Source organism: Chinchilla lanigera, unplaced genomic scaffold (genome assembly GCF_000276665.1).
Source record: "Chinchilla lanigera isolate Chin_1 unplaced genomic scaffold, ChiLan1.0 scaffold00007, whole genome shotgun sequence".
NCBI lineage: Eukaryota > Metazoa > Chordata > Mammalia > Rodentia > Chinchillidae > Chinchilla > Chinchilla lanigera.
This window is the reverse complement of record NW_004955408.1, coordinates 5,557,565-5,583,469: the sequence shown is the minus strand read 5'-3', so window position 1 is coordinate 5,583,469 and position 25,905 is coordinate 5,557,565. Positions and strand designations below refer to the sequence as shown.

The following is a 25,905-nucleotide window of genomic DNA, read 5'->3' as shown; positions in this document are numbered from 1 at the left end:
GGGGGTGTGGGGGGGTAGGGTGCTGGGGATTTAGCTCAGGCAGTACAGTGCCTGCCCGGCAAGCGCAAAGTCGTGAGTTCGATCCCAGGTACTGGGAAAAAAAGACACACAAAAAAGAACTGAAAAATCGGAGATATTTTGGGGGGCCAGGGATGTAGCTCAGTGGCGCAAGTGCTTGCCTGGCAAGCTCGAGGTCATGAGTTCGATTCCCAGTTCAAAAAAAAAAAATTTCCTGAGAACATACTTATCCCAAGAGGAAAAATGATACTATGAAAAGACAATAGGTGAACTGCAAAGAAAAGTGAAAAGTGTGCCCATATCTAAAGAGGTTCTCTTTTGTGCCCAGTCTTGGCAAGTGCTGAGGTAACGCTTTGGTGATCGCAGCCAGTTTCTAAGGTGATAGCTGTTGGTGAATATTTAGGGGGAAAAAAGCAGCCTTTCAGACTTTCAATTAGAGAATGTCTTACATCCTAAGATAAATATATACTCTGTGAAGCTACTTGTCTTTTTTCTTTAATGTTCTAGAAATCAAGCTACCTCTGGCTCCACAGGCCTGTCTTGTCTGGTGCCCAAGATAGGCAAACCCCCTACCAGCAGTTTGGGGGAGACTGTACTTGTAGCAGGCAAGACCAGGTAGAACAGTTGTGCTGCTGTAGTCTGGGGTGTCTTAGTAGAAATTTGAGATGGCTAGGGGACTTTTCCTCTTGGAAAATGAATGAAGAGACCCAGTTCCCCCAAAAGGAGAAAGGCTTCTTATATTTTGCTTTTGCATTTTGTTTTTTCATTTGTCTCTTTTTCTTTTATAGTACTAGGGATTGAACTTAGGTCCTTCAGGCTGAGCTACATTTCCAGGCCTTTTTTATTCTGAAACAGGATCTCCAGTTGCTAAGTTGCCCAGACTGGGCTCAAGTTTGCAATCTTCCTGCCTCAGCCTCCCAGAGTACTAGGGTTACAGGCTTGTGCCACCATGCTGTGTTTGTTTTTTCCTCTCAAAATCATTGACTTGGTTTGCTAGGAAGTAGGTCAAACCTTGAACTCTGATTACTAAAAAGACTCTCAGGTTGATTCATTCATACTGCTAAATGTTAAGGAAATCCATTGGTATACAAGGTGACAGCCAAAGCGATTCTTCACACCCTGCTTAAAAAGTTGTCCAAAGCCGTTTAAATTTATCAAAGGTGCTAGAGAGTACCCAAAAAGAATCTATCTGCTTCAGTTCACCACTATTTGAAGACATGCTTTTACAGTTTTTAATAGTGTGAACTCCAGAAATACATAACCTTCACATCTCCTAAATACCCTGACTCAGTGTGAAATGTTGTGAATTACTACCTGAATCAGACTGCTGTTAATTTAGAACAATAAGTGTTTGTGTGATTCTGCTTTTAGAGCCTTTCACTGCAGAGCACACCAGGAAAAGCTGCATTTTAAGGATTTCCGTTATTGCTTAAATTGTGAGCGTTTATAGATCATGCAAGTGATGAGAACTTTAGGTTGTGGCGTCCAAATGGATGGTGTGGTCAGTGTCTTGCTGAATTTTTGGACATGGTGAAATATTAATAATTTCTGAGTAGACTTATCATCTGGGTAGTGCTCAACATAAAACATCATTGCTGTACCTTTATGAAGATGAATTGGTTCCTGGACTTCATGGCTACCTAACCTTTTCTTTTCTTTTTCCCCAGCATCAAAGCTAAGATTCACCACATTTTCCTCATCAGCAACAGGTTCAGAAAGGAGGCTGGGATGGATGTGACACTGACTGCAGCAGCTCTTAAAGGCCCTGCTCTAACCAACATGACGAGGCGGGTGGCATGAAGAGGAGTCTGTCTGGATTGGCTTTTTAAAAGTCTTCACCCTTCCAGTAGCTGTCACTGTGAAAGTACGCATGGGTGTTCATGTATTCATAAATCCTGCATTCTGAGATGATTCATCAACATTGTGCAAGCCAAACCTTGTTTAAATGCTCTTTTTTTAGCCAGGTGTGGTGGCACACCCCTATAATCCCAGCATTTGAGAGGCTGAGGCTGGAAGATTCCTGTGCGTTTGAGGCCAGCCTGAGCCACTAAAGTGAGTTCAAGGCAGCTTGAACTACATAGTGAGACCCTGTCAAAAAAAACCAAAACAAAATGCCCTTTTTAAAAAATGTTGATGTAATAATGGCAGGTAGTGAAATTTTTTTTTTTTTTGGCAGTTAATTTGATAGTTCGTATTTTTCAGCAACAAAACTTAAAAAAAAAACAAAAAAAACCAAAAAAACCCCATAACTTTAAGTGTGATTCTGTTTCTTGGCCTTTTTTTCCCCACTGCAACAAACCAAATCCTTTATTTCCTTAGTGCTACCTGCAGTTTATACCTTTATCTCACTGCCATGTATATATATATATATATATACACTTTTTTTTTTTTCCTTTTTTTAAGAGTAGGAAAATTTATTGGGAAAAGGAATAAGGAACAAGAATAGCTCCTGAGAGACAGGAAAGGTCCCAGATGGGTTGCCAGTATATTTATCTTTTTGTAGAAAATGAGAATCACATCATAGGCCTGAGGTAATCATGAGCTGGCTCATAGGAAGAGGCAGCCTACAAAAAATCTGGGTGTCTCCAGTGAAGGCTGGAGTGTGACTCAGTGGTAGAGCATTCATGCTCCAGTGCTGAGTTCCATTCCCACCATCACAGACAAAAAGCAAAGAAACAAGTGAAACCCATTGATAGGTTGTCAGTTGATTTGTAGGTTCACCACGTCTCAGGCTACTGAGTAAAACCCATGGCCTCTTTTTGGGGGGCATCTGAGCTGGGCTCTTCTAGGAACGGCCTTATGCACAGCCTCTCAAGAAATAACGCAGTGCCATCCTGTTTTGCTCTAAGATTTTGGTATGTATGTTCTTTTTTAGTTTCTTGCCTCTTTCTTGTTCTTTTCATGTTGTCCCCACCACTGAGCACATACCCTTGAGCTAAATAGCAGGAGAGGAGCTTCATTTGTGGGGCAGCCGTTTCCTGGTCCATCCCAGCAGGATTCACTCACCAGTGGCAGGCACTAGTGGCAAAAAAATCTGGATTCTGCCATCTTAGTCTGTTGGCCAGTGCATGGAGTACAACATCTGTGAGAAAGGAAGCAGAGCTGGCTGGGGCCGCAAAGTGGCACAGCTCGGGCTCGAGATGAAGGCTGGCTAGCACACCCTGTATGGGCCACCTCTCTGTAGCTTTAGTTCCACTCTCCCTAGTGGCTGCTGGTGTACAGTGAGTGAATCGGGCTCTCTCCATCCATGGGCAAGCTGCTTCCCTCTGCCTAAGCCTTACCTGGAACAATGGAAATGTAGAAGTTCCTACCACAGGAAGGCATGGCAAGGGGTAAGACAGCCAAGCGCAGTGATCAGTGACAGCCTCTTGTCCTCAAATACAGCCTAGTTTTTCTTCCATTATGATTCCTTGTGCAAGTATGCGAGGCCTTAATTAGATTACAAAATGGAGAGCAACAGTGTGATTATTCGCTTTGAAAGTATTTCCATAAGTTTCTCATGGATTTTATTTTCTCTGTTTAAATTCCAATAAAATCACAGCTTTTCTGTTGCATTAAGAAAGTTTAAATTGTTGAAATCATCCCTCCCCCAATCTCCTTCAGTTTGGTTATTTTTGCAGTGCTGGAGGATTGAACCCAGGGCCGTGTGTGCGCTAGGTAAGTGTTGTACCACTGAGCTACACCCTAGCCCCATCCTTCAATTTACTTTTGAAGATTTCTCTGAAGTTTTCTGATTAAATTTTCTAACACATTTTCCCCATTGTTTCTTCAGCTTAAACTGCGTAGTTTTCCTTCTTTCTTTTACAACTGTTACTACCCCACCTATAAAATTAGCTAGTACTGTAGAATTTTACTCCTCATGTATTTCCAGAAAAGTAGCAAAGAAATTAAATGTTTGTGTTGCAGCATTCCTTGTGAGGTAAGAAAAATAGCCTTTAAAAAATTCTTTTTAAGACAGTCTTTAACATGTAGCTCAGGCTAACTGTGATCTCACTATGGAGGCTAGCCTGGCCTCGAACTCACAGCATTCCTCCTGCTTCAGCCTCCTGAATGTACTGCAACTACAGGTGCATGCCACCACACCTGGCAAAGTAGCCTTTTAGTAAGCCTTGACACAAGTGCTCGTACCACACACAAAAGCAAGATACTGGCCTTCGTATGTACAGTTCTTCCCAAGATTGGGGATGAGAACAGTGAGATCACATGAAGTCCATTTCCCTGCCTATAGGCAAATTACCCGAAGAAATACACTTGATTCTGTCCTTCCAGCCTCATTTACCCGAAAGCAGCCTGAGACTAGCCTTGGGCCTTCCCAGTTAGCAGCAAGCCTTTGCGTGCTGACTAGGAGAGGATCTTTGCAGGACTTGTGAGAAGCAAGTACGTGCTTGGGTAAGCTCAGTTAACAGTGATGTGTTTTCATGTTACCCAACACCCAGAAAATTGCTTTCTGAAATATCCCTTAGCATCTGTGGCCCACCTTTGCCTCATCAGAGTAAAGTACCTTACCAGAGTAATGAATTCCTCTGAACTTCGCCAGAGTTCATTTGGACCAGCTGCTTACCTATCTGTGGGCCCTGGGAGGCCCATCCTCTGGTATTTGTGTTGTAGTCAGGGTTTACAAGCGCAAACAATATAGGACACATAGTTTATAAGATTATTTTATAATAGTCACCAAAGTCATGTACAAAGAGAGTGCAGGAAATCTGTCTATACACTAAAGACCAAGAATCCAGCTGAAGGCCTGGATCCCAAGGCAGTGTCCTGCATGAGTCCAGCTGAATGTCCCCAAGTCCAACTGGAGGCCACAATGTCTCGTGCAGGCCTGTTTCACAGATCTGCACTGGGAAGGCCCAAAGGTCAGTGGTGGAATCTAGAAAGTCTGTGCCAGTGGGATGAACGATCTGTCCTAGCAGGCTGAGGGATCTGCACTGGGGCCAGAAAGCAATGCTCAAAGTAAGAACCAGAGCTCCCCCGAAAGGTACCACAGCCATGCTCAGTGACGAGGTCCCAAGTTCCAGTGATGAGCACAGCCGAGTCTGTATCAGGAAAGCCAGCATGACATGCTTCTCCCAGACACTGAACAGCTATCAAGCGATGCTCAAAGAATGGACCAGAGCTCCCCAAAAGTGAACCATAGGTAACCCATTCATTCGGGACCCCTCCTGTCTCAAGAGCTATTCTCATTCCCCATTCCTATTCTCCAATAAATTTTCCTACTTACCCTAAAAAAATTTTTAAAAAATAAGTGAACCATAGCCATTTTCAGCGACAGTAAGGTCCCAAGCATAGCTGCATTCATATCAGGAAAGCCAGCATAACAAGGTCCTCCAAGAGAACCAACGCCTCCCTAACAGCTTCTCTTTTTCTCTAGTTCTTTTGTTGGCAACAGGCTTCAGATAGGCCTCCCATACCCAACACCATGTTCGTTCCATTCAACTGGGTATTACAAGTTGATCACCAGTTGTGTCCACAATTTGAGATACAGTAAAATGCATGTTTTCCCATCTAAGATGAGATCTCTGTCCCCCGCCGCCCCAAATAGCAGGTAACCTGTGTTAGCCACTTCCTCAGCTCCAGAGTCTGCTCTGCACCCCTAGGTCTGGAAGGATGCTGTCAACTTCTGGTGTCTGAGGCCTGTGTGCCATGGCACCTGATCACATGTGCTCATCTCTGACTGGCCTAGTGACACCTCTTTGTAGGAGTACGAGTAAGCATAGATTGTCACAGGCAAGAGTTTGAGGACTTGACCAAGCTTTTAGTTATATGGAAACTGCTTCATTCAACAAATGCTGAGTACACACCAAGGAAAAATCTCTGCCCTTTGTGTGTGGGAGGACAAGCCAGCCAGGCAACAGTTTCTTAGAGCTCACTGCTGTTCTGCAGGGTGGGACTCCAGGGTCTAGGTTAGGACTCCTTTGGTCTGGAAGGTTGTCCCCATGTCAGCAGTAGGTCAGGGTCCCTCGCATGTGTTCTGTCAATGACAGAGGTAGCTGGAATTCTTTTTTTTTTTTTTTTTTTTTGGGGGGGGAGGGTTTGGTTTTTCTCCGGTACCGGGAACCGAACTCACGACCTTGCGCTTGCCAGGCAGGCGCTTTTGCCGCTGAGCTAAATCCCCAGCCCCTGGAATTCTTGCTTAGACATACACATACTTGGGTCCAGCTAAGCTGAGAATGTAAAAATATCATCAACTCAACACTTTCAAAGAATAGGAACCAAAAATGAGACTGGGCTCCCTTGAGATTTGAGTTTTCACCTAGACCGGAGTATGTGAGCCAGAGGTTTTGTCCTTGAAAGTATTGTCAGACAGGGATGCCTTGTTAGAACACAATCCAACTGATCCTAGCCCAGGTCTCTTCTTTCTGAGCCTACAGGTGAGTCAACCCAAAAATCATCTTTGAGTATGACTTTGACCTCATTTGCCTTGCAGAAGTCACTGTTGGGGCAAGACTGGTCATCAACCTTCCCTGGTTTAATGAAGGGGCAATGAACAGAAGAGAGGTCAACCTGAGCTGAGTGGGCCTAGCGGCTGAAACTTTGGCTTCACATGAAAGCTGGCATTAGACATGGTGGCACATATCTGTAATCCCAGTACTTGGTAGTGTGAGGCAGAAGGACCCTGCAAGTTCAAGGCAGGCTTGGGCTACACAGTTCAAGTTCTGCCTGAATTGTATAGCAGGACTCTGTCTCCAAAAACAGACCTCCCAAATTTGGCAACAAAATCTCATCCTGAAAGCTAGTGTGTACATACCTGTAATCCTGGCACTCTGGGAGGTTGGGGCAGGAAGATCACTTGTAAGTTTGAGCCCAGAGTAGGCAATTTAGCAAGACCCAATTAAAAAAAAAAAGTCCAGGCGTGGTGCACACCTATAATTCCAGCACTTAGGAGACTGAGGCAGGAGGATCATTCCAAGCTGGAGGCCAGCCTAGACTACATAGTTCAAGGCCAGTCTGAATTGCATAGTGAGACTCTGTTTCAAAAGGACCAAAAAAATTAAAAAAAAAAAAAAAAAAAAGGCTGGGAATGTAGTTCAGTGCTAACGCCCTGGGTTTAATCCCTACTCCTGCTAAATAAACAAATGTTTGTTAGGTGTCATGGCACACACCTCTTACACTATCCTCTCAGGAGGCTAAGTCAGAAAGATTGCAAGTTTGAAACCGTTCTGGGCGACTTAGCCAGACCTCTTCTCAATAAAAAAATGAAAATGGTTGGAGATGCAGCCCAGTGGTAGAACACTTAGTTATTATGTGGGAGGCCCTGGGTTCAACCCCCCAGGACCATACGAAGAAAAACACACAAAAACCTCCTCTCTCAAGGATGCATTTTGCTTTCCCTTTGATCATTTCCTCACTCAGGACAGTGACCTGGCCCGTGTGTGTGAGCTGGTACACGTTCCCTTCCTGCTGAGTTACCCTTGTATCTTGGTACTTGGAAGCTCATCAAATGGGTACTCATCACATTTCCCTGTGAAAGTTGTCCCAGTACTCGCTGGGTGGTGCTAACAGGCAAGCTAGACCTTGGGAGTTTGTTTTTTGAGACAGGGTCTCACTGTAGTTCAGGCTGACCTTGAACAAACTATGTAGCCCAGGCTGGCCCCAAACTTGCAGCAATCCTCCTGTCTCAGCCCCCGAGTGCTGGGATTACTGGTGTGTGCCACCATGCCCGGCTAGACCTTGGTTTTGATTGCCCTGCGACTTGCTACCCTTTTCAGCTGAAACAATTTGATACTTGTCATCTTTGGTGCTCGGTTTACCTCCTGGGACCAAATGACCGTGAGTACCAAGGCACTGCTTTACTTCAAGGTAGGCATCTGCAAAGTGAGCGGCCTCGTGCTCACCGAAGGGTTCTATGAAGATCCTCGGCCTGTGACAGTGCTGGCACTCAGTGGGCTCTCACTGCTTCATGCCTGCCTGTCCCCTTGAGGCCAAGCTGGGAAGACAGGAAAACTTCAACTACGATGTACACACATACACACACACACACACACAACCAAGCTCTGTCCTCAGGGCTGCAAGAGGGCGGGTCTTTTTAACCTGGGGAGTAGGATCTAATATACAACTCGGCACCCACTAGCTCATCTGGGCTTCTGAGATCCCCTGTATCTTTGGATCTGGGGGCTGGGGCTTGTACTGTGAGTATGGCCTTGCTCCAGTGCTACAGGGTAGGCCTGTCCCATTGTCCTATAAAACTAGATTCCTCATCACTCTGGCAGGAAAGTCTGAACACTAGCCAACTAGTATGAGTTTCCTTCAACCAGCTGTTTCCAACATCTCGGGGTAAAACTGACTCGTACTATCTTTTGTACTTACCAGATTATTTTTTTATGGCTGTTTCCCACTTTTATAACAAACCAAGCCCAAGAACAGCTATTTACTGTCCCCATAGGACTTGGCCTGGACCCCAAAGGTCCTCTGTTGTCTCCTAGGCCTCCTGCCCAGGCCTGCACAGGCACAAGTTATCCGAAAAAGCACGTCCTGCAAGTTGACTGGATTTGTATTGTTGATCTTATGACCTGATCTCTAATGCTGACTGTGGCTTGTTCGCAAGCTGCTGTGTCCCAAAGAAGACCCAGCCCGTCAAAAACAAACAAAAAACCAAACTGATGTATGCTAACAAAAGCCAGGGAGGGGAGAATTCTGTCACAGACTATGGCTTCAGCGCTGCTGCCCTTGCTCATCTTGCTGGCTCAAACACCGCCCTGGCACCTACTGCTGGGATTGTTCTCAGTGATGGCAACCTTGCAGCTGATGTTACAGCGAGTGTCCACCGGCAACCACAGCATTCTATGCCCATGTGGGAACGCTCCCTAACTAAAGCCCACTGCGACACAGCGTGGCAAGGTTCACAATTTCACTTTTCTTTGGAGGTATTCTTTCCAGCCTGTCGTGAAAGCTGGTGATACAAGCTGAAACCTCTGAGTCCTCCGGAGTCTATACCTGGTATGGTTATTGAGCCAAACAAAGCTATCTTTTTCTACAGGAAGAGGAAATTAGCCCTCAGATTTGGGCTGAGGTAGTAGGTAAACAGCTTCTGGATCCTTGTTTGTACTTCTTAGCACCATAACCTTTCCAAATGTTCTCTACAATGATTTTACACAGGGCCCGCCAAAGAGCTGCAAACCTTGATGTCCTTTTCTTCAGGAGTGCTGCTGTCCACCTGAGCTGGTGGACTGTGGTCCTGTGGACTTGGCAAAGGCTCTTGTTTGAAAGTGGGGAGGGAGGAAGGCAACTTCATCCTCAGGGTTTAAGAGAAGCAGCAGCCTTACATCAATTCTTTGGTTTTTACTTTTTAAAATTTTGAGACAAGGTCCCACCCTGTAGGGGCTGGGGATTTAGCTCAGTGGCACAGCGCCTGCCTGGCAAGTGCAAGGTCATGAATTCATTTCCAGGTACCAGAAAAAACACACACACACACACACACACACACACACACACACACACAAAAGTATAAAAGGTCTCACCCTGTAGTCTAGGCTGCCCTTGAATGCAGTGATCCTCCTTTCTCAGCATCTGTATTCCCAGATCCTCCCAAGTCTGCGAGTACAGATGTGTGCCACTACACCCAGCTATTTCATTTACCTCTAATAGCTTTTTTTCCGCAACTACTTTCCACCTATATAAGAATTTACATCAGTTCTAAGTAGTTTTTTTTTTTTTTTTTTTTTTGGTTTTTCTCCGGTACCGGGAACTGAACTCACAACCTTGAGCTTGCCAGGCAGGCGTTTTTGCCGCTGAGCTAAATCCCCAGCCCCCATCAGTTCTAAAAGGTATTCCTATTAATGGAACTGATTTGGTTGGGGTGGCTGGGTTTGAGGAGTGTAGGGCACTCCTACAGACTCAAGGGTATTTCAAAGAAGGGGGAAATGTGGTTTATTTTAAGTCACAGTTCTTTTTATCAGAGATTGAAAGGTATTCCTATATCCAGACCTGATTTGTTCATCTTTGGAAAAGCAAAGGGTGGGCTTTTCAACTGGGTAGATACAACTGTTCAAATCTACAGCAACTGAAACATTTCCATAAATTGGGATGAATATTTAAGTTTAAGTAGAATATCAAAAGTAAATTCAATGCTTTAATATCTCTTAAAGGAGTGAACAGTTAATGGTTAAAAGAGCAGACTAGGTTCAAACCCAGCTGTACCACTCAGCTGGTTGCCCTTGAGCAAATCACTTTACCTCTGAACCCAATTTTCTCACCTGTAATGTAACAGAACCTATCCTTATAAACTGTATGAAATAGAGTAATTTTAAAGTGCTTAAAATAGTGCCTTGTGCACATTATTCTAGTCTAGAAGTATTGTTACTATGAAATTTTGTCACAGATCCATTAAACTTTTAACATAAATCCAGCCATATTAAATTTTTACCTAAATATCTTAGTTTAGCTTCTTGCCATACATTTATCAAATTTACCTGAAGTGTAAAAATAAACATTTTCTGTATGACATAACTTTATGAATTGAAGCTTTACACCTGGTACTGAACCAAAGAAACAGAAATTTGTTCCAAGGCGGAAGGAAAAAAATAAGAATTACTAAGAGATGGATCCTTCCTAACCATTTTTCCAAAAGGTATACATGTGGACATATATTTTTTTAAGGGGGTGGGGGGATGGGTGTTGAGATAGGGTCTTGTTGTGTAGTTTTAGGCTGCCCTTGAACTCACAACAATCCTCCTGCCTCAGCCTCCCAAGTGCTGTGATGACAAATGTGTCCCCATGCCCAGCAAAGCCTGAGATTCTTGTAGGTGCTGACCTAAGGAGTCAGCGCACTGAACTCTCTACGAGATGTAACTCTTACAACTGTTAGTACTCGAAACAGTCCAGCTTTACACTGCGCAAGACAAGAAATGGATAAAAATGAGTGTGGAAGCTCTATCCAGACAGCATTTAAGGAAGCAAGGTTGGGACCCTCACAGTGACTACTTATTTGATTCAGGAGTCACTGGAGCACCTTTCTGTACTTTTAGACCTGTACTACAGAAGCATCACCCCTTTAACATGACCCTGAAGTACTTCCGAATTGAGCACCTTCTGGCTTTGGCCATGATTCCAGTGAGTGAATTCCCATTTGTACCCAAAGTTCCCCAAGACCACATATCCCTGTATCTGTCAAGCAATAATTTAGAGGGAAATGTCAGCACTTTCCATTCCAGTGTGTAAGGAACACAAGCTGAGGATACTGCTGCCATCCATACCCCAATCTTTTAACAAACAAGCACCGTTAGCTTATTTCTACGAGACTGATATGGATGACAAGAAACCCTTGGATACTGAAATAGCTACTTTAACCACTAGAAAAACTACACAGGTGGTTCAACAGAATTTACTTATATATTTTCCATTTTCTATACTATTTGAAGGCATAAGATAGCTTGTATTAGCTTTCTACAATACTGTGTTTGAAATTTATCCAGTAAACTAAGATGCAATACAACTTATACAACTTAAGGAGATTAAAAAAAAAAAATCTCCACAAGAGAAAGAAACTCAGCAGGCCCTGGTGTTAAAACATTTTCTCAGAATAAACAGATATGCAATTGCATTAAAAGGTAGTTTTCAAATATTTAAATTACACCAAGATTCCTTCCAAATATCTGCCTTACTCAAACCAATGCAACCAATTCTTTGCTAATACTGGGGCATGAATTTTTGGTAAACGTTTATGGTTTTACCTTCTTCATTTATCAGAAGCCTCTTAAAATGCTACCAATCAGCAGAATAAGTTGCATCAGTTCTCTGCTCATGGTAGAGGTCCCAGTGTGAAACTGCAGAAGGTACAGTTCAACAGTAATGCACGAAAAAACTTCACAAGTGGCCAAAGTACAGAGTTGGACAGAATCAAACCAGTTATGTCTACAATTACTCAACTGAAACTAAGAGAGGTACATTCAAATAAAGCTGGAGGTTATAATTGGTATTTAGAATCAAATTTGAAGACTTTCTTGATAAAATAGAAACAAGTTCTTCTGAAATTGAAACTGAAACTATCAATTGATGGAGAGCTAGAGACTTATTAACCCCTTCTACACAGATAAGGAAATAAGTGACAAAGTCTCTTGCACTGAAGTTATGTATTTTAACAGCTTTACATGTAATATTCATATATAAAAAACTTTTAAGTGCTTTTCTCCAATTTAAAAATCTAAAGAATTCAAAAATAAGGCATTCAATATTTGAAAAAAGTACAGATTTACAAAATGTGTATATTCTGTCATGAAAACTCCACACCAACATTATACACTTGGAAAAAAATACAAACAGGATATATTACAAATTTATGCAGCAATAACTTAGTTCACACCATGCAATAAAAAGTACATTAATCAAGATACACAAGCTTTTGTAGTTCTAAATGAAGGATTTTTTTTTTCTTTTTTTTTGCAGAATCCTTAAAACCTGTGGCACTTAAAATTTGTTAGCCTTTCTACTGGGAGGTAAATTATACACAACGATGAAGAGAAAGATGAACAGACCAGTTGTCTATTATGAATCATTCCAGCTTTGTTCCACAATGGCCGAAACTCTCTTCTCATATTCTCGCTTGTTTTCCTGATAAAGCTGTGCTGCCTGGCTATTGGCTGGACTGTTTGGATTCGGTTCATCCAGCAGAGACTAAAAAGAAGAGAAGGAAAAACAGATTTGCAATTACTCTTTTTATCCACAGCACTCAGATATGGAGCATAGAGAAAATCATACACAACAGAAATTACTTCAGAGGTTTGTATGACATCTACTTTTAGGTCTGAACACTTTCTGAAATGGCTAAGAGCTTTCCTGCTGCCAAAGAACTTAAGGCTTCTAAAGAAGTAATTCTCACTTGTCTTATATCAGAAAAGAGTATTACTCTGAGAGGTACACTCTGCCTCCTTGGGCAGGAAGATGGCAAGTTCAATCCTAGCCTGGGCAATCTAGTGAATTACTGAGACGCTGTCCCACCAAAAAAAAAAAAAAAAAAAAAGTCTGAGGATGTAACAGCTCAGTGTGAAGGCCCCGGTTTGAATCCCCAGAACCCTCCCAAACAACAACAACAAAAAAATATTCTCTTTAGCATACTGACACTTTCTCACTAACTAGAAAATAACTTACTTCAGTTAAGATTTACCCATAAGCACCTTAGTAACCAGTATTTTTTGATAGCCAGGCATGGTGGTGCATGCTTGTAATCCCAGAACTCAGGAGGTTCAGGCAGGACTGCCATGAGAGTTCAGGCCATTCTGGACTACACAGTGAATTCAAGGCCAGAATGAGCTATATAGCAAGACCATCTCAAACAAAATAAAGCAAAACAAAACAAAAATTCCACAGGTAAACCATTTTTAAAATTTATTTATATCTCCTAGGGCCTCATGCATGCTAGGCAAGTGTTCCTACCACTGAGCCTCATCCCCAGCCTTAAAACTCTTATTTTTGTGGTTACTTTGCAAATATCTGACAGTAAGTTGGGGGTGAATCTTGTTTCCCTTGATAAACACAACATACATTTAGCAGTAAGAAAAAAAAATAGGAAGATTGTAAGATGACCAGAATTAATGAAGTCTAATAGAAAAAAACCTTTTAAAACAGAAGGTCAGAAACCAAAATGCATCCCTCCAACACTGTTATGGTCAACACTGAAATATTCTCCCAAACTGCTCTGACAAATAGTTATATTGTGTTTATTTAAAAATAGAAATGCTTGGATGAGAAAGTATATTCAATGCTTCTCTGTACTTAGCAGTTTCCTGAGGTTCCTTTGATTTTCCAAGCAATGATCTTTACTTTTCCTGAAGAATTTCTCCACAACCCTTGGCTAGGCTACATGGGTGTAAGCTTGAACTGCGAGAACATGTAATTCATACAGAATCAGAAAACAGACTGAGTACTGATCTCATTTGGTTAAGCAACATAAAAGCAAACCAGCCAGCTGAAAACCATAATCTTGTTTAAGCTTTGTTTGCCATTGGCCACTTGGGTGCTAGAAAACAAGCTTACTGGCTTGCTTACTTGGTCTGTAGACTGGTCCCAAAGAAGTTCAATGTATCCCACAGAATCCTAAAAAACTGTGATATACCCTAACACACTTACCTGAATTGATGTTAAGATAGAAGATACATCATATGTTGGACTCCATCGATTCTGAAGGATATCTAAACATATGCTACCATCAGCATACACTGTAAAGACAACACTAAATTTGTTACATGTTAACTTTGTCATACCTAACAGTTAAGAAACATCTTTAATATAAACTGAATGCTTGGCCTAGTCAGAAGTTGTTGGGGCTTTTTTGTTTTGTTTTTGAAACAGTTTGGCTAAGTTATCTGGGGAGGTCTCAAACTCACAATTCTCCTGCCTCAGCCTCCCAAAAGTGCTGGGATTACAGACATGCATCACCATGTCTGGCTCCAGTCATAAATTTTAGCTATTAGGAAATAACTGAACTCTTTGCTCTGCTTTTTTTGTAGTACTGGGGAATGAACCCAAAGGCTTTACACTGAGTTACATTCCCAGCCCTTTTTTATTTTTAGACAGGGTTTCACTAAACTGCTAAATTATGCATATGGGGCTCAAACTTGAGATCCTCCTGCCTCAGCCCACAGTGCTGGGATTATAGGTGTAAACCACCATACCTTCCATTAAATCCTTTTGGCTCAGGAAAATCTGTCTTTGGAACTGAAGCAAGTCTCTGATTTTGCATTTTATCATCATCAAGAAAAGGTTGGTTTGTTTTTTTTTCTGGACATACACCACAAAGCAATCTGTTGAAATTCCGTATTTTAAGGGTAGGAGCGCAGACTGCGGTGGAACACCTGCTCAACAGATGCGAGGCCCTGGGTTCAATGTCTAACGTGTGCACATGCACGCACACACACGTACTTCTACAGTCTTAAATAAAGCTCCTGAGAAACTTATTTACTGAAATATTGAGTCCACTCCAGAAATAGTCCTAAAGAAATAATTGAGTCTACTCCTAGAGAATCATGAACTGGCACAAAGATTTATTTATACGGTGTCCACAATGATAGTCAAAAATGTGGAACTCCCTTGTAGTCCAAAAATGATGGGACTAGCAAAATGCATGATGGTACATCTGGGGCTGGAGTGTGGTTCAGTGCTAAGAGTGCTTGCCTGGCAGCACAAAGCCCTAGGTTCCATCCCCAGCTCACAAAAGTATTTGGAGGCTAAGTCAGGTTGATTGTGAGTTTGAGACCAGCATGAGCTACACAAGACTCTGCTGCTTATAAACAAACATTCATATAACCATTTCTGGTATAGTCACCAAAAATAGTATACTATCTTAAAAAAGAAAACAAGTTTTAAACTATATTCAGTAATTCTATACTTTGGCAAAAGATTATCTGAATATTTTCATTTGAAGTATATATAAATCACAAAACATTTGTGAGATTAATCATCAAAATGTGCCAGGCATGGTGGCGCATGCCTATAATCCCAGCACTCAGGAGGCTGAGGCAGGAGAATCATTGCGAGTTCGACGCCAGCCTGGACTACAAAGTGAGTTCAAGACCAGCCTGAACTGCATGGTGAGACCCTGTCGCAAATAGACAAAAAAACAAACAAACAAAAACCCTGTCAAAATTTAAGGAGATCTGGGGCTGAGGATTTAGCTCAGTGGCACAGCACCTGCCTGGCAAGCATGAGGTTGTAAATTCGATTCCTGGTACCAAAAAATAAATACAAACAAAAACATTGCTAAAGAGTAATCAAGGTATCTGAAAAGATTGGTTTTCATGTTTGAGAAGTTGGGATACTTTAGTGGTAGAGCACTGCAAAAAAAAAAAAGTATTTAAATTAAAGAGAAATATTCAAAGTGCTGTTTAAAATTGTAAACAATGGCCAGGCCTGATGGCAAATGCCTGTAATTCTGGCACGCAAGTCTGACATCAACCTGGCACTTAGTGAGACCCTATCTCAAAATTTAAAAAGAGCTAGGGCTGGGCATGTGGCTCAGTGGTAGAGCTCTGGCCTTGCACGCACAAGGCCCTGGGTTTAATCCTCAGCACCACAGAAAACAAAGCAAAACAAAAATTTTAAAAGAGCTGAGTATAAGCTCATTCATTAAGGCTCTGGGTTCAATCCCCAATACTGAAGTAAAAAAGGAAACAACTGAAAACCACCAACAAACAATTGGACACAGGTTAAATGGATTATGGCAAATCTATGTAACAGAACTAAAATGATGAGGGCCATTAAAAATGAGGCAGGGCAGTGTATGTGGCTCTGCCTTGACTTCAATCAATAGTACAAAAAACAAACCAATGCTCCAGAAGAATATGTACACAGAATATTAACAACAACAACAAAAATAACAACAAAAACTTTGATAAAATATGATCTTCATTTTATATAAAGAAAACATTTTTTTTCATAAAAAATACCTTTTGTTTTTTGGCAAGACTTGGGATTGAAACCAGAGCCTCCACACTAAGCTACATCCCTCAGCCATTTTTGTTTTCATAAAGGTCTTATTAAGTTACCCAGGCTGGGCTGAAACCTGCAATCCTCCCGAGTAGCTGGCATGAAAGGCATGCACTACTACACCTAGTTACACATTACTTTCTTTCTTTTTTTTTGTTTGGTACCAGGAATCGAACTCATTACCTTGTACTTGCCAGGCAGGCGCTTATTCCACTGAGCTATATCCCTGGCCCTACACAGTGCTTTCAACTCAGAAGTTACTGAACCTCAAATGTGAAACCTTGACAGGATTCCAAATACAAAGTGTGGCTAACATGGACATGGAAGGAACATCCACAGGGGGACCCTGAGGAGAGACTAGACCTAAAAGGAGAGAAATGGGCTAGGGATGTAGCTCATCTCTAGTAGCAGAACACTTGCCTAGCATGCACAAAATCCTGGGTTCAATCTCTAGCAACATGCACACACTGACACACACACAAATACACAAACACACGCTTCCTAAAAGAGGAAAACAATCCCCCAGCCCTTGTGATACCTAATAAATTGGTACTTACCATTTGGATGAAACATTTTGGATAAAAACCTAACAGTTGGTGGCTTATTTGGATATTCTTCAGAAAATTCTATTACTAGTTTAAAAGTACCTAGATAGAAAACAATACAAAATAATTATCACAAAAACAGACACATCTTTGAAATTTCATCATCAGTTCTTAATCCCATACTAGTCTCTAAACAACCACACAAAAATCTGGTTGCTAACTCTGGCTTAGCATACAAAACATAGACTAATACCCTTCTGTTTATGTGAGATGGTAACAGGCAGCACAGGCAAGCACTTGGGGAATAAGCACTTCCACGTGCTGGTGGTGGGAGTGTTAACTGTTGTATTTTTAGAAAGCATCCGAGCCCTAGCTACCAAGATTTAAAACAACTGAAGAACTACAAATAGTTTGTCACAGCTTAAAAGCCGCAGGCTTCAGACAGGGGTTGACTACCACGTGGCGAAAAACTCAGATTAGGAATAAGTTCTAATGTAGATCAGTCCGGTTCCCATGCCAATTTCATCATTTAAAATATAACTGCCTATTGGCCAATATGGTACATATTTTGGTCAGTTTAAATCAGTACTGAATGGTCAAAAGACACACAGGTATTTCAAAAATTATGTAACAAAGCCAACCTCTTCAGTATATAAAAAGAACTTTCAATTCTAGTTTCAATTCTATTTCCAGGAAATAATGACTAATAAATGGCTTTGTATTTTTCTTTCTAGATTTCTTTTGTGCTTATTATCTAGACCAGTACCTCCAAGTATAACCCCTCGGAGACATACTGTGGAAGATGGGACTTGTAATGGACTTAAAACTTTATGAACGATTCCAGAAGCTTCTATAAGGTTCTTTCCTTATTTCACCAAAATTCCAGGCTGGGGATGTAGCTGAGTGGTGGAACATATGCCTAGTACAAATAGATTCTGGATTTACTCTCCAGCACCTCAAAGCAAATCCTTTCCTCAGCCTGAATTCTAAGCTTCTGACTTTAATTACCCAGAGGCTCAATTTGGTAAAATATTTTACACTGCATCTTCACTGGTCATGTATTTGGAATACAACTTACACTTCTTTACTTTAATTTATCTTTTATTTATTTGTGGTGCTGGGGATTAACTTAGGCCCTCATGCGTGCTAAACAGATGGTCAGCCATTGAGCTACATTCTCAGCTCTTTTAAAGTTTATATTTCAACCTTTTTAATTACAAAACATAATAGCTATATAAAATTTAAAGCAAACACAAATATGGAAGAGCTATCATTAAGCCTCTGGTCTCAAGACCCTTTCATATTTAAGTTCTACCATTACCAAGAATTAATTCATTAAGCCAGGCAGGGTGGTGGCATGCCTGTAATCCTAGCACTCAGAGGCTGACACAGGAGGATCACTGCGAGTTTGAGGCCAGCCTGGGCTACAAAGTGAATTCAAAGCCACCCTGATACGGCATAGTGAGACCCTGTTTCAAAAAGACCAAAAAGAACTAACTTCAAGAAGCTGGGTGTGGTTGCACACCTATAATCCCACCACTGTGGCAGGCTGACACAGGAGGATCACAAGTTTGAGGTAACTCCAGACAATTTAGCAAGACTCAAAGTAAAAAGTGGTTGAGGATGTAGTTGAGTGTGAATGTCCTGGTTCTGTCCCCACTACCACCAAAAAACAAGAAACAAAAAGCTTTAAGAGCCTCATAAAAACAGTACGGTGTAGGAAAATAATTAGAATGTGATGACGTGTTAGTAGTATCACTTTCTGATTCCTAAAACCTTTTTTAGGCGGACATCATTTAACATTCACATAATGGCTCTTCAATAACGAACTTGAAAACTTTCTGAAATTTAAACAGTTGGCTCTTGAGTCAGTACAGGCTATCTCCAGCAAATTGCTGATTATTCTTATTAGTACTTGTTGTATGAGAAATTGTAACTCTGAAAACCTTGAAATATTTATTAATTCAATAACATTTAACAAAAAATTAGTGACAAATGTAGCATCATTTTACATTTTTATAATTCTCTTTAATGACTAGTTTAACAGAAGACAGCTGGATTCCCTTATCTATTTCTGCACTCAATCTGTTACAATACAATGTTTCAGTAGTACGCCCCTGGACAAATATGTAATTTAAAAATAAAAGGAGTATTTTCATAACTGTTTTAGATAACTGTAGATACTGGGTTTTTTTTGATATTACACAATCTTTAAAGGTTTGTTGCAACGTAGAATATGAAACCTTATCAGCAAACTTTTACACCAGTTACAAATAGAATGTTTTACTTTGCATAAAACTTCTTTGTTGTTGTTTTGTGGTGCTGGAGACTGAAGCCATGTCCTTGAGCATTCTATGCACATACTGCACTCTACCACTGAGGTACACCCGCAGCCCCAGCTGCTAAATATCTCACCTATCATGATGGTGTAGTACATGTATTAGTCATTTGGAAAATACTAGTTCATTCAAATTATACAGATATTCCAAATTATGCACTATCAAAAAAAAAAAAACAAACTCACCATAGGTAAAACCACCTATTGATATCATCAGAAATTTTCGTTATCAGTGACAAATATCTTCACTTCCTTTCCTTAAGCTATTGGCCCACTTAGGCTGCTTTTGAGAATACATCTGCCATATATTTAAACCTGAATAACTGCAGTTCTGCCTGTAAGTCTTTCTTTTGAGGCAGAGGGGATCTAACCAAGGAACTCTCAAATGGCAGGCCAGTGCACCAACAATGAGCTCCATCCCCAGCCTCAGTCATTCTCTCAATTAAAAAGCATTCCATAAAAAACTCAGTAGCTCAAGTTACAGCTCAACCGCAGAAGCCTTTTCTGCCAGACAACTGTTACACTTTGGTAGGCGAAGAAAGTGCCTTTTATCATACAGAATATATTAAAGAAGATATACAGCATAGCAAAAGGTCAGAATTTAATGATTTCAACAAGGCACTTAGAAATAAAACAGACATCTTTTAAAATGCAAAAAGTACAATGACTATTACTACAGTTTGGTGCTACTGCAGTGATTTGTTCTAAGATGCTAAACCGCTTGGTGCAATTTTAGCCATTACTGCTACTGTACCCTTAACATAAATGTCAACACAAGCCTTGGTATAAAGACAATCTGGATCACATGGGATCCACAGAAAGGGACACAGACCCCACAGGGTTTATGGACATCTGAGAACTCATGATATACTGGTACAGAAAAAAGCTAAAACAGGTGTCACCTTCAACTTCTGATCCTCACCTAGAAATAATCACTGGTAACAGTGTGGTACATAACCCTTTAACACACAGACACACATGTACACACAGATGTGTACTTAGTAAAAATGGGATGCTACAACATACACACTGTACAACTTCTTTGGTCTACTCAGGCTTCTGTCTAGATCTACCTTATTTTTTTTAAACAGGTACATAATATTCCAGAGTCCAGATACATTATTATTTGGACCATTTCCCCATCGGACATTCAGTTCATCTCCTTACAAATAGTTCTGTGTAAGGATTCTGTACAATTATTCTTGATGGACTGATTCTGAAGTCATGTTGATAATTACACCAAAGTGGTTTTCAATTTTTTCAATTTATGGTATAGTTAGGGAAAATACAACCACTTGGTTAAAATCAATTTGATAAACTCAATATAAATGTGTATTAGAACTACTTTCCCTTTGTACTGGCTCCTGGCGAAAATACCAGCTTGAGATATAAAAGGTCATGCAGAATGCTTATGGGTATTAAATGATTACAGTATGTGCAGCTACTGGCAGCTACGTATGTTTATCATCTAACTAAAGGTAACATGAGGGGCTGGGGATATAGCTCAGTGGCGTAAGCGCCTGCCTGGCAAGCGCCAGGTCGTGAGTTCGATCCCCGGTACCGCAAAAATAAAATAAAATAAAGGTAACATGTACATGAACTATTTTCAACACAGACTCTGACATCTACGGTTAGTTGTAGAGGCAATATCAAAGCACATGTAAGAGAGGCTGACAACAGAAGTGGCCAAGTTGAAATCTTACAAACTTAAGTTCTCAGAAGCTTTATTTAGTTTAAACTTGGCTTATTAACAACAGAAATGACTTCAAGTAGATATGTTGGTTTCACAATCTCCTACTTAAAATACTATAGAAAAGAGAGTTAAGAATGACTTACCATCTTCAAATGGTGTCCCTTCTGGTCTGAAAACAAGAAGATTTCTGATTAAAAGGAGTTTTTTATTTTGCTTTTTTCTGATCTTCAAGAATGGAAATGATAGACTCCAACAGAGAAAGAGAAAGGGGGGTCATTCTGATGATTTGTGGAATTTTAAAGATATACTTTAATACCATCTCTTAGCCTTGGATTTTCCCAGATGGAATCATAAAGAGTAACTTTCATTTCTGTTTTCTTTTCAGGGAGATTTTACAAAACCAAACCCTTTGTCCCTGATTTTAGTACAGAAAGAATGAAGGGCTCTGGACGTGGTGGCACATGCCTCTGACCCCAGCACTTGAGAGACTGAGAGGAGGGTCTGAGTTCGAGGTCAGCCTGTGCTCATAGAGTTAAAGGGCAAGCTGAATGCCATGAAGAGACCCTGGCTCAGAAACTGAAAAACAAAGGGAAAAAACCCAACTTTCAGCTCATCAATACTGACCATTTTGTAAATATGTGCCTTTTTCTGAGGTAATGGGGATCAAACCCAGGGCCTTATACATTAGGTTAAATATTCTATCACTGAGCTACATTTCCAGCCTTTTAAAAAATCTAAATTCTGAGACAGTCTCACTGAATTACCTAGGTTGACATTGAACCTTCAGTCCTCCTGCCTCAGCCTACCAAGTAGCTAGAATTACAGGTGTGTGTGTATCATGATGCCCAGTTGTAAATATTAAAAATATTTATTTATTTTTGTCTTAGAGTAAACCCAGGGCCTCTGTACTGAGGAACATCCCTAGTCCTTCCTTTCTTTTTTACTTTGAGACAGTCTCAGAAAGTCATTGTGTTACCCAGCCTGCCCTCAAACTTGTAACTATCCTGCCTCAGCTTCCTAGAGTGCTGGGATTACAGATTTGTGTCACCACACCCAGCAGTTATGTGCTTTCTTAAGGGAAAAAATAATCTTTGTTTTATAACAGCAAGATGGCAAGTCATTCTTAACTCTCTAAAGATAATTATGACACCAAACCAAAACATCTTGCTTCATGGAGACAAAGACCCTATCTCAAAAAAAAACGAAAAACAAAAACCAAGCACAAAAGCGTGCTCCTTTGAGCAATAGCTGTTCTTTGGTTATTTGTAGCTTTTGTCACCAAGAAGGCCAAATTCGTATGCTTAGATCTTTTTCTTGCCTCCATATCCCAATTTATTTTTTCTTAAGCAGCAAGATTAATTTATTACTTGCAAGGTATAGTCAAGAACTCAAGGAAACATTGTAACAGCGTGAACACAATGTAACACAGCCATTTCACTCTAGAAGGCTGAAAGTCACTCATTTTTGAGTAGATTTTGGGTTCGTTTCTGGTCTTTTCAGACAGTCTTGCTTTGTGGTTCACAGTGGCCTCATACAATCCCTGTGCCTCAGTGGTGAGACTACAGGCTCATGGCAATTTAAAAGAATTTGTTTATGACAGTATTTCTGTTTACATTTTAGTGTAAAACCCTAATTTTAAGAGTGAAAGAGAAACAGACCAAATCCAAGAAAAAAAAAAAAAAAAGAAAAATTTTAAATCACAAAGCACATATGAGGGTTGAGGATGTGGTTCAACAGTAGAGAGCATACCTTAGGATGAGCAAGGCTCTGGGCTCACCCCCCAGCATCATGCAGAATGATACAAAAAAACCACAAAAATAAAAGACTGCTTCTCAGATGGTTTCATTCAGTTATTTTATACTGGGCTGTGAAACATTTTTCCTTAGTCTTGCCCTGATGGAAGCTGTATTTCTGGATCCAACCTTTTTACAGCTCTTACAGAATAAGCACAAAACATCTATGTAGTACATTTTCTACAAGATAATTTTTTTCTCCTTTATTATTCAATTCCATTTAGTTTCAAATAGTAGCTTTTACCAGTCATCTGAAGTTATTATAAAACCACATATAACTGGGTGCAGGGGCTGGGGATTTAGCTCAGCGGCAAAGCGCCTGCCTGGCAAGCGCAAGGTCGTGAGTTCGGTTCCTGGTACCGGAGAAAATAAAAAAAAACCCAAAAAACAAAACAAAAAAAAAATACCAAAAAACTGGGTGCAATGACGTTTGTCTGTAATTCCAGCTATTCAGGAGGCTGAGGGAGAAGGACCACTTGAACCCAGGGGTTCAAGACCAGCCTGGGCAACAGAGTGAGTCACTCATCTCAAAAAAATACAGCTGGGTGTACTGGCATGCACCTGTAGTCCTAGCTACTACTTGGGAGGCTAAGATGTAAGGATCACTTTAGCAATGAGTTCAAGACCAGCCTGGGAGACATACGCAGACTCTAAGAACAAAAAAAATCATAGATAATAACCCCACAGAACAAATAAATTGTATACAACTGTTCAAGTTCTTTTCTGGGGGTGAGGATTTGAGACAGGGTCTTGGTATATAATTCAAGCTGGCCTTGAACTCACTATGTAGCCCAGGCTGGCCTCCAACTCTTGTGATCCTCCTGCCTCAGCCTCCCAAGTGCTAGAATTACAAGCATGCATCACCACACCCAGCCCCCAAATTCTTACTGTGTATTTTGGGCTAAGGATGTAGCTCAGGGGTAAAGTACTTGCCCAGCATGTGCAAGGAACTGGGTTTGATCCCTAGTACTTCAAAAGAAAAAAAAGAAAAAAAAAACAAACAAAAAAACCCGCTTTTCTTCTAGTTTATACTGAGTTTTAGTCCTTAAGATCCTAATTCCACTTCGGTCTCCTAGATAATTGTTACATATTCACCTTCCTTATCTCCTTTCTCTTTTTTTTTGGTACCAGGAATAGAACACAGGACCTTGTGCCCCTCAGGCAGGAATGCACTGCTGAGCTGTACCCCTGCATGCCTTCCCTCCTTTCTTTTGGTGGTACTGTGCACTGAAACCAGGGCCTTTGCACTGAGCTAAATCCCCAGCCGTTTTAAAATTTTGAGACAGAGTCTTGCTCCCAGACAGAGTTTGGACTTGCAATCCTCTTGCCTCAGCCTCCCAGGTATGAATCACTATGCCTGGCTACATTCATTTTTCTTAAAGAACTTCCACACACCTATTACATGTTAAATCAACTCACCCAAATATAACTGCATTCCACTGCATGATGTTGTTTTCAGATGGTGCACCACTGACACCCACAGGTGGGTCCTCTTGCAATCTAGAAATCCAGAGTGGTAATTTTCAATTTTTTTCCTTTGGAGGCAGGGTCTCCCTATGTAGTTCAGACTGGCCTTGAACTCACTATGTAGCCTAGGCTGGCCTTGAACTCACAGCAATCCTCCTGCCCCTGCTTCCCAAGTGCTGGGATCACAGGTGTATGCCACCACACCTGGCTCAGAGTGGTAATTTTTAAACTTGAACACTAAGGTTACTAAGGAGGCCGAAGAGAACGCCTATGAACTCTGTACCATCTACTTTGAGACACCGAATTTATTTCCTTGTTATTGTGAGCTGGCATGAACCACATGATTTAAATATATCCACCAAGCACATATACTTATTAAATACCCTTCCAAAGTATCTGTAAGTCCAAAGGGCTTAGAGATCCTCTCACTTCAAGTTGCAAGCCTAAGCTATGACCTGTTCAAGAACTGGCATATATATATAGAGACTGCCTTCTTGAACCAAGAAAGTTTAAAACCTCAACATAAGAAAAGAAAGCATGAAAACCCTAGAGTACACACCAAGTGACTAGAAACACATTCAATTAGGAAAACAGTTTTTGTCAGAAGTTTTACATTATCCTCCTGGCTTTTTAAAGTAACCAGAAACTTCAGCTGGATTTTCTAAGTCTCTATTTTACAGGCTGTGCACTACTGCCAAATCTACCTTTTGGACCAGGAGTCAATACAAAGCTTCCGAAAGTCGTCACAGCCAAATTTTTGTAGTCTAAAAACCCTTAGAAAACTTCGGAAGGTGCCGTATATTTCCCTCAGACACAGAGAATTGCAAAATAATGAACAAAGAGGAAAAATGGAGATAAACTGGAAATCATCTCAGTTTCAGTCACGGGAACTGAGATTGATTGTCTTCATGTAGAAGAAAGACGTTCGCACCAAACAGAACATTTTCCAGCCACCTCAATAAAAGTGCCATTATACACACACGTATACACTCATTTTAGTCCACATAAAAATGTGTTCTGGCCAAACTCAAGCACATCAGGCGCTACGACAAGCGGCCTTGGAGTAACTATTACCAGATAGCTAGCCCGAAGTGGTTAAAAAGAGGCTACGAATGAATCAATCGGGAAGTTGGTCACGGCCCAAAACAATGGCCTCCAAAAGCCTCACTTAGGGCTTTACAATGGCGAGGTGAGAGGTCACTTCCTGAGCGGCACATCTAATTTTTCTATTACACAGGGGTCTCCATCAGGGTAGGTCTCCCCGGGAGGCGGGGGGGACAAAAGAAAAACGCACGCAACACAGTGATGCTAACTTTCCCTCTGGCTTCTGCACCTGAAAGCATTCGATAAAAGGTAAGCGGGCAGGCGAGTCACTTCCTCCTCACAGCCCCACCTCCTAACAAAACCCTGCTTCACAGGCGGCGCCGGGGCGGATCGGATTAGCGCCCTCCGAGGGGAGGCACTCTTCCAGGCCGGGAGGCTATAGATAGGGCTTTATTCAGCGGCCAGAGACGGCATCCAGGGGGCCTGGCAGCCGGGGCGGCCGGCCCGAGGCCCAGGTCCCCGCGCCAGCTCTCAAGGTCCTCTGGCAGCCGGGCAGAGGCGGGGTCCGGGGCCGGCCGGGGTAACCACCTC

The 25,905-nt window shown here is 41.3% G+C and overlaps 2 protein-coding genes across 6 annotated transcripts in view; one reads left to right on the top strand and one right to left on the bottom strand.

Moving 5' to 3' along the window:
- Cdkn2aipnl (CDKN2A interacting protein N-terminal like) overlaps positions 1-1,958 on the top strand; it is a 5,962-nt gene extending 4,004 nt beyond the window's left edge. Inside the window, exon 3 of the mRNA XM_005376150.2 lies at positions 1,686-1,958. Within this exon, the coding sequence (XP_005376207.1) occupies positions 1,686-1,697 (12 nt within the window). The 3' untranslated portion in view covers positions 1,698-1,958. The remainder of the gene's footprint in view (positions 1-1,685) is intronic.
- A 9,366-nt stretch (positions 1,959-11,324) lies between these two features.
- Positions 11,325-25,905, bottom strand: part of Ube2b (ubiquitin-conjugating enzyme E2B) — a 19,527-nt gene continuing 4,946 nt past the window's right edge. For 4 of the 5 annotated variants that reach the window (XM_005376138.2, XM_005376139.2, XM_005376140.2 and 1 more), the window contains 5 exons: positions 24,223-24,303; positions 21,154-21,179; positions 16,992-17,081; positions 14,080-14,168; positions 11,325-12,627 (listed from right to left, as the gene is read on the bottom strand). In XM_005376138.2, coding sequence (XP_005376195.1) covers positions 12,499-12,627; positions 14,080-14,168; positions 16,992-17,081; positions 21,154-21,179; positions 24,223-24,303 — 415 coding nt within the window. In that variant the 3' untranslated portion in view covers positions 11,325-12,498. Of the gene's footprint in view, positions 12,628-14,079; positions 14,169-16,991; positions 17,082-21,153; positions 21,180-24,222; positions 24,304-25,603; positions 25,626-25,905 lie in introns of those variants that run through there. The other variant, XM_005376142.2, reaches the window with a different exon arrangement.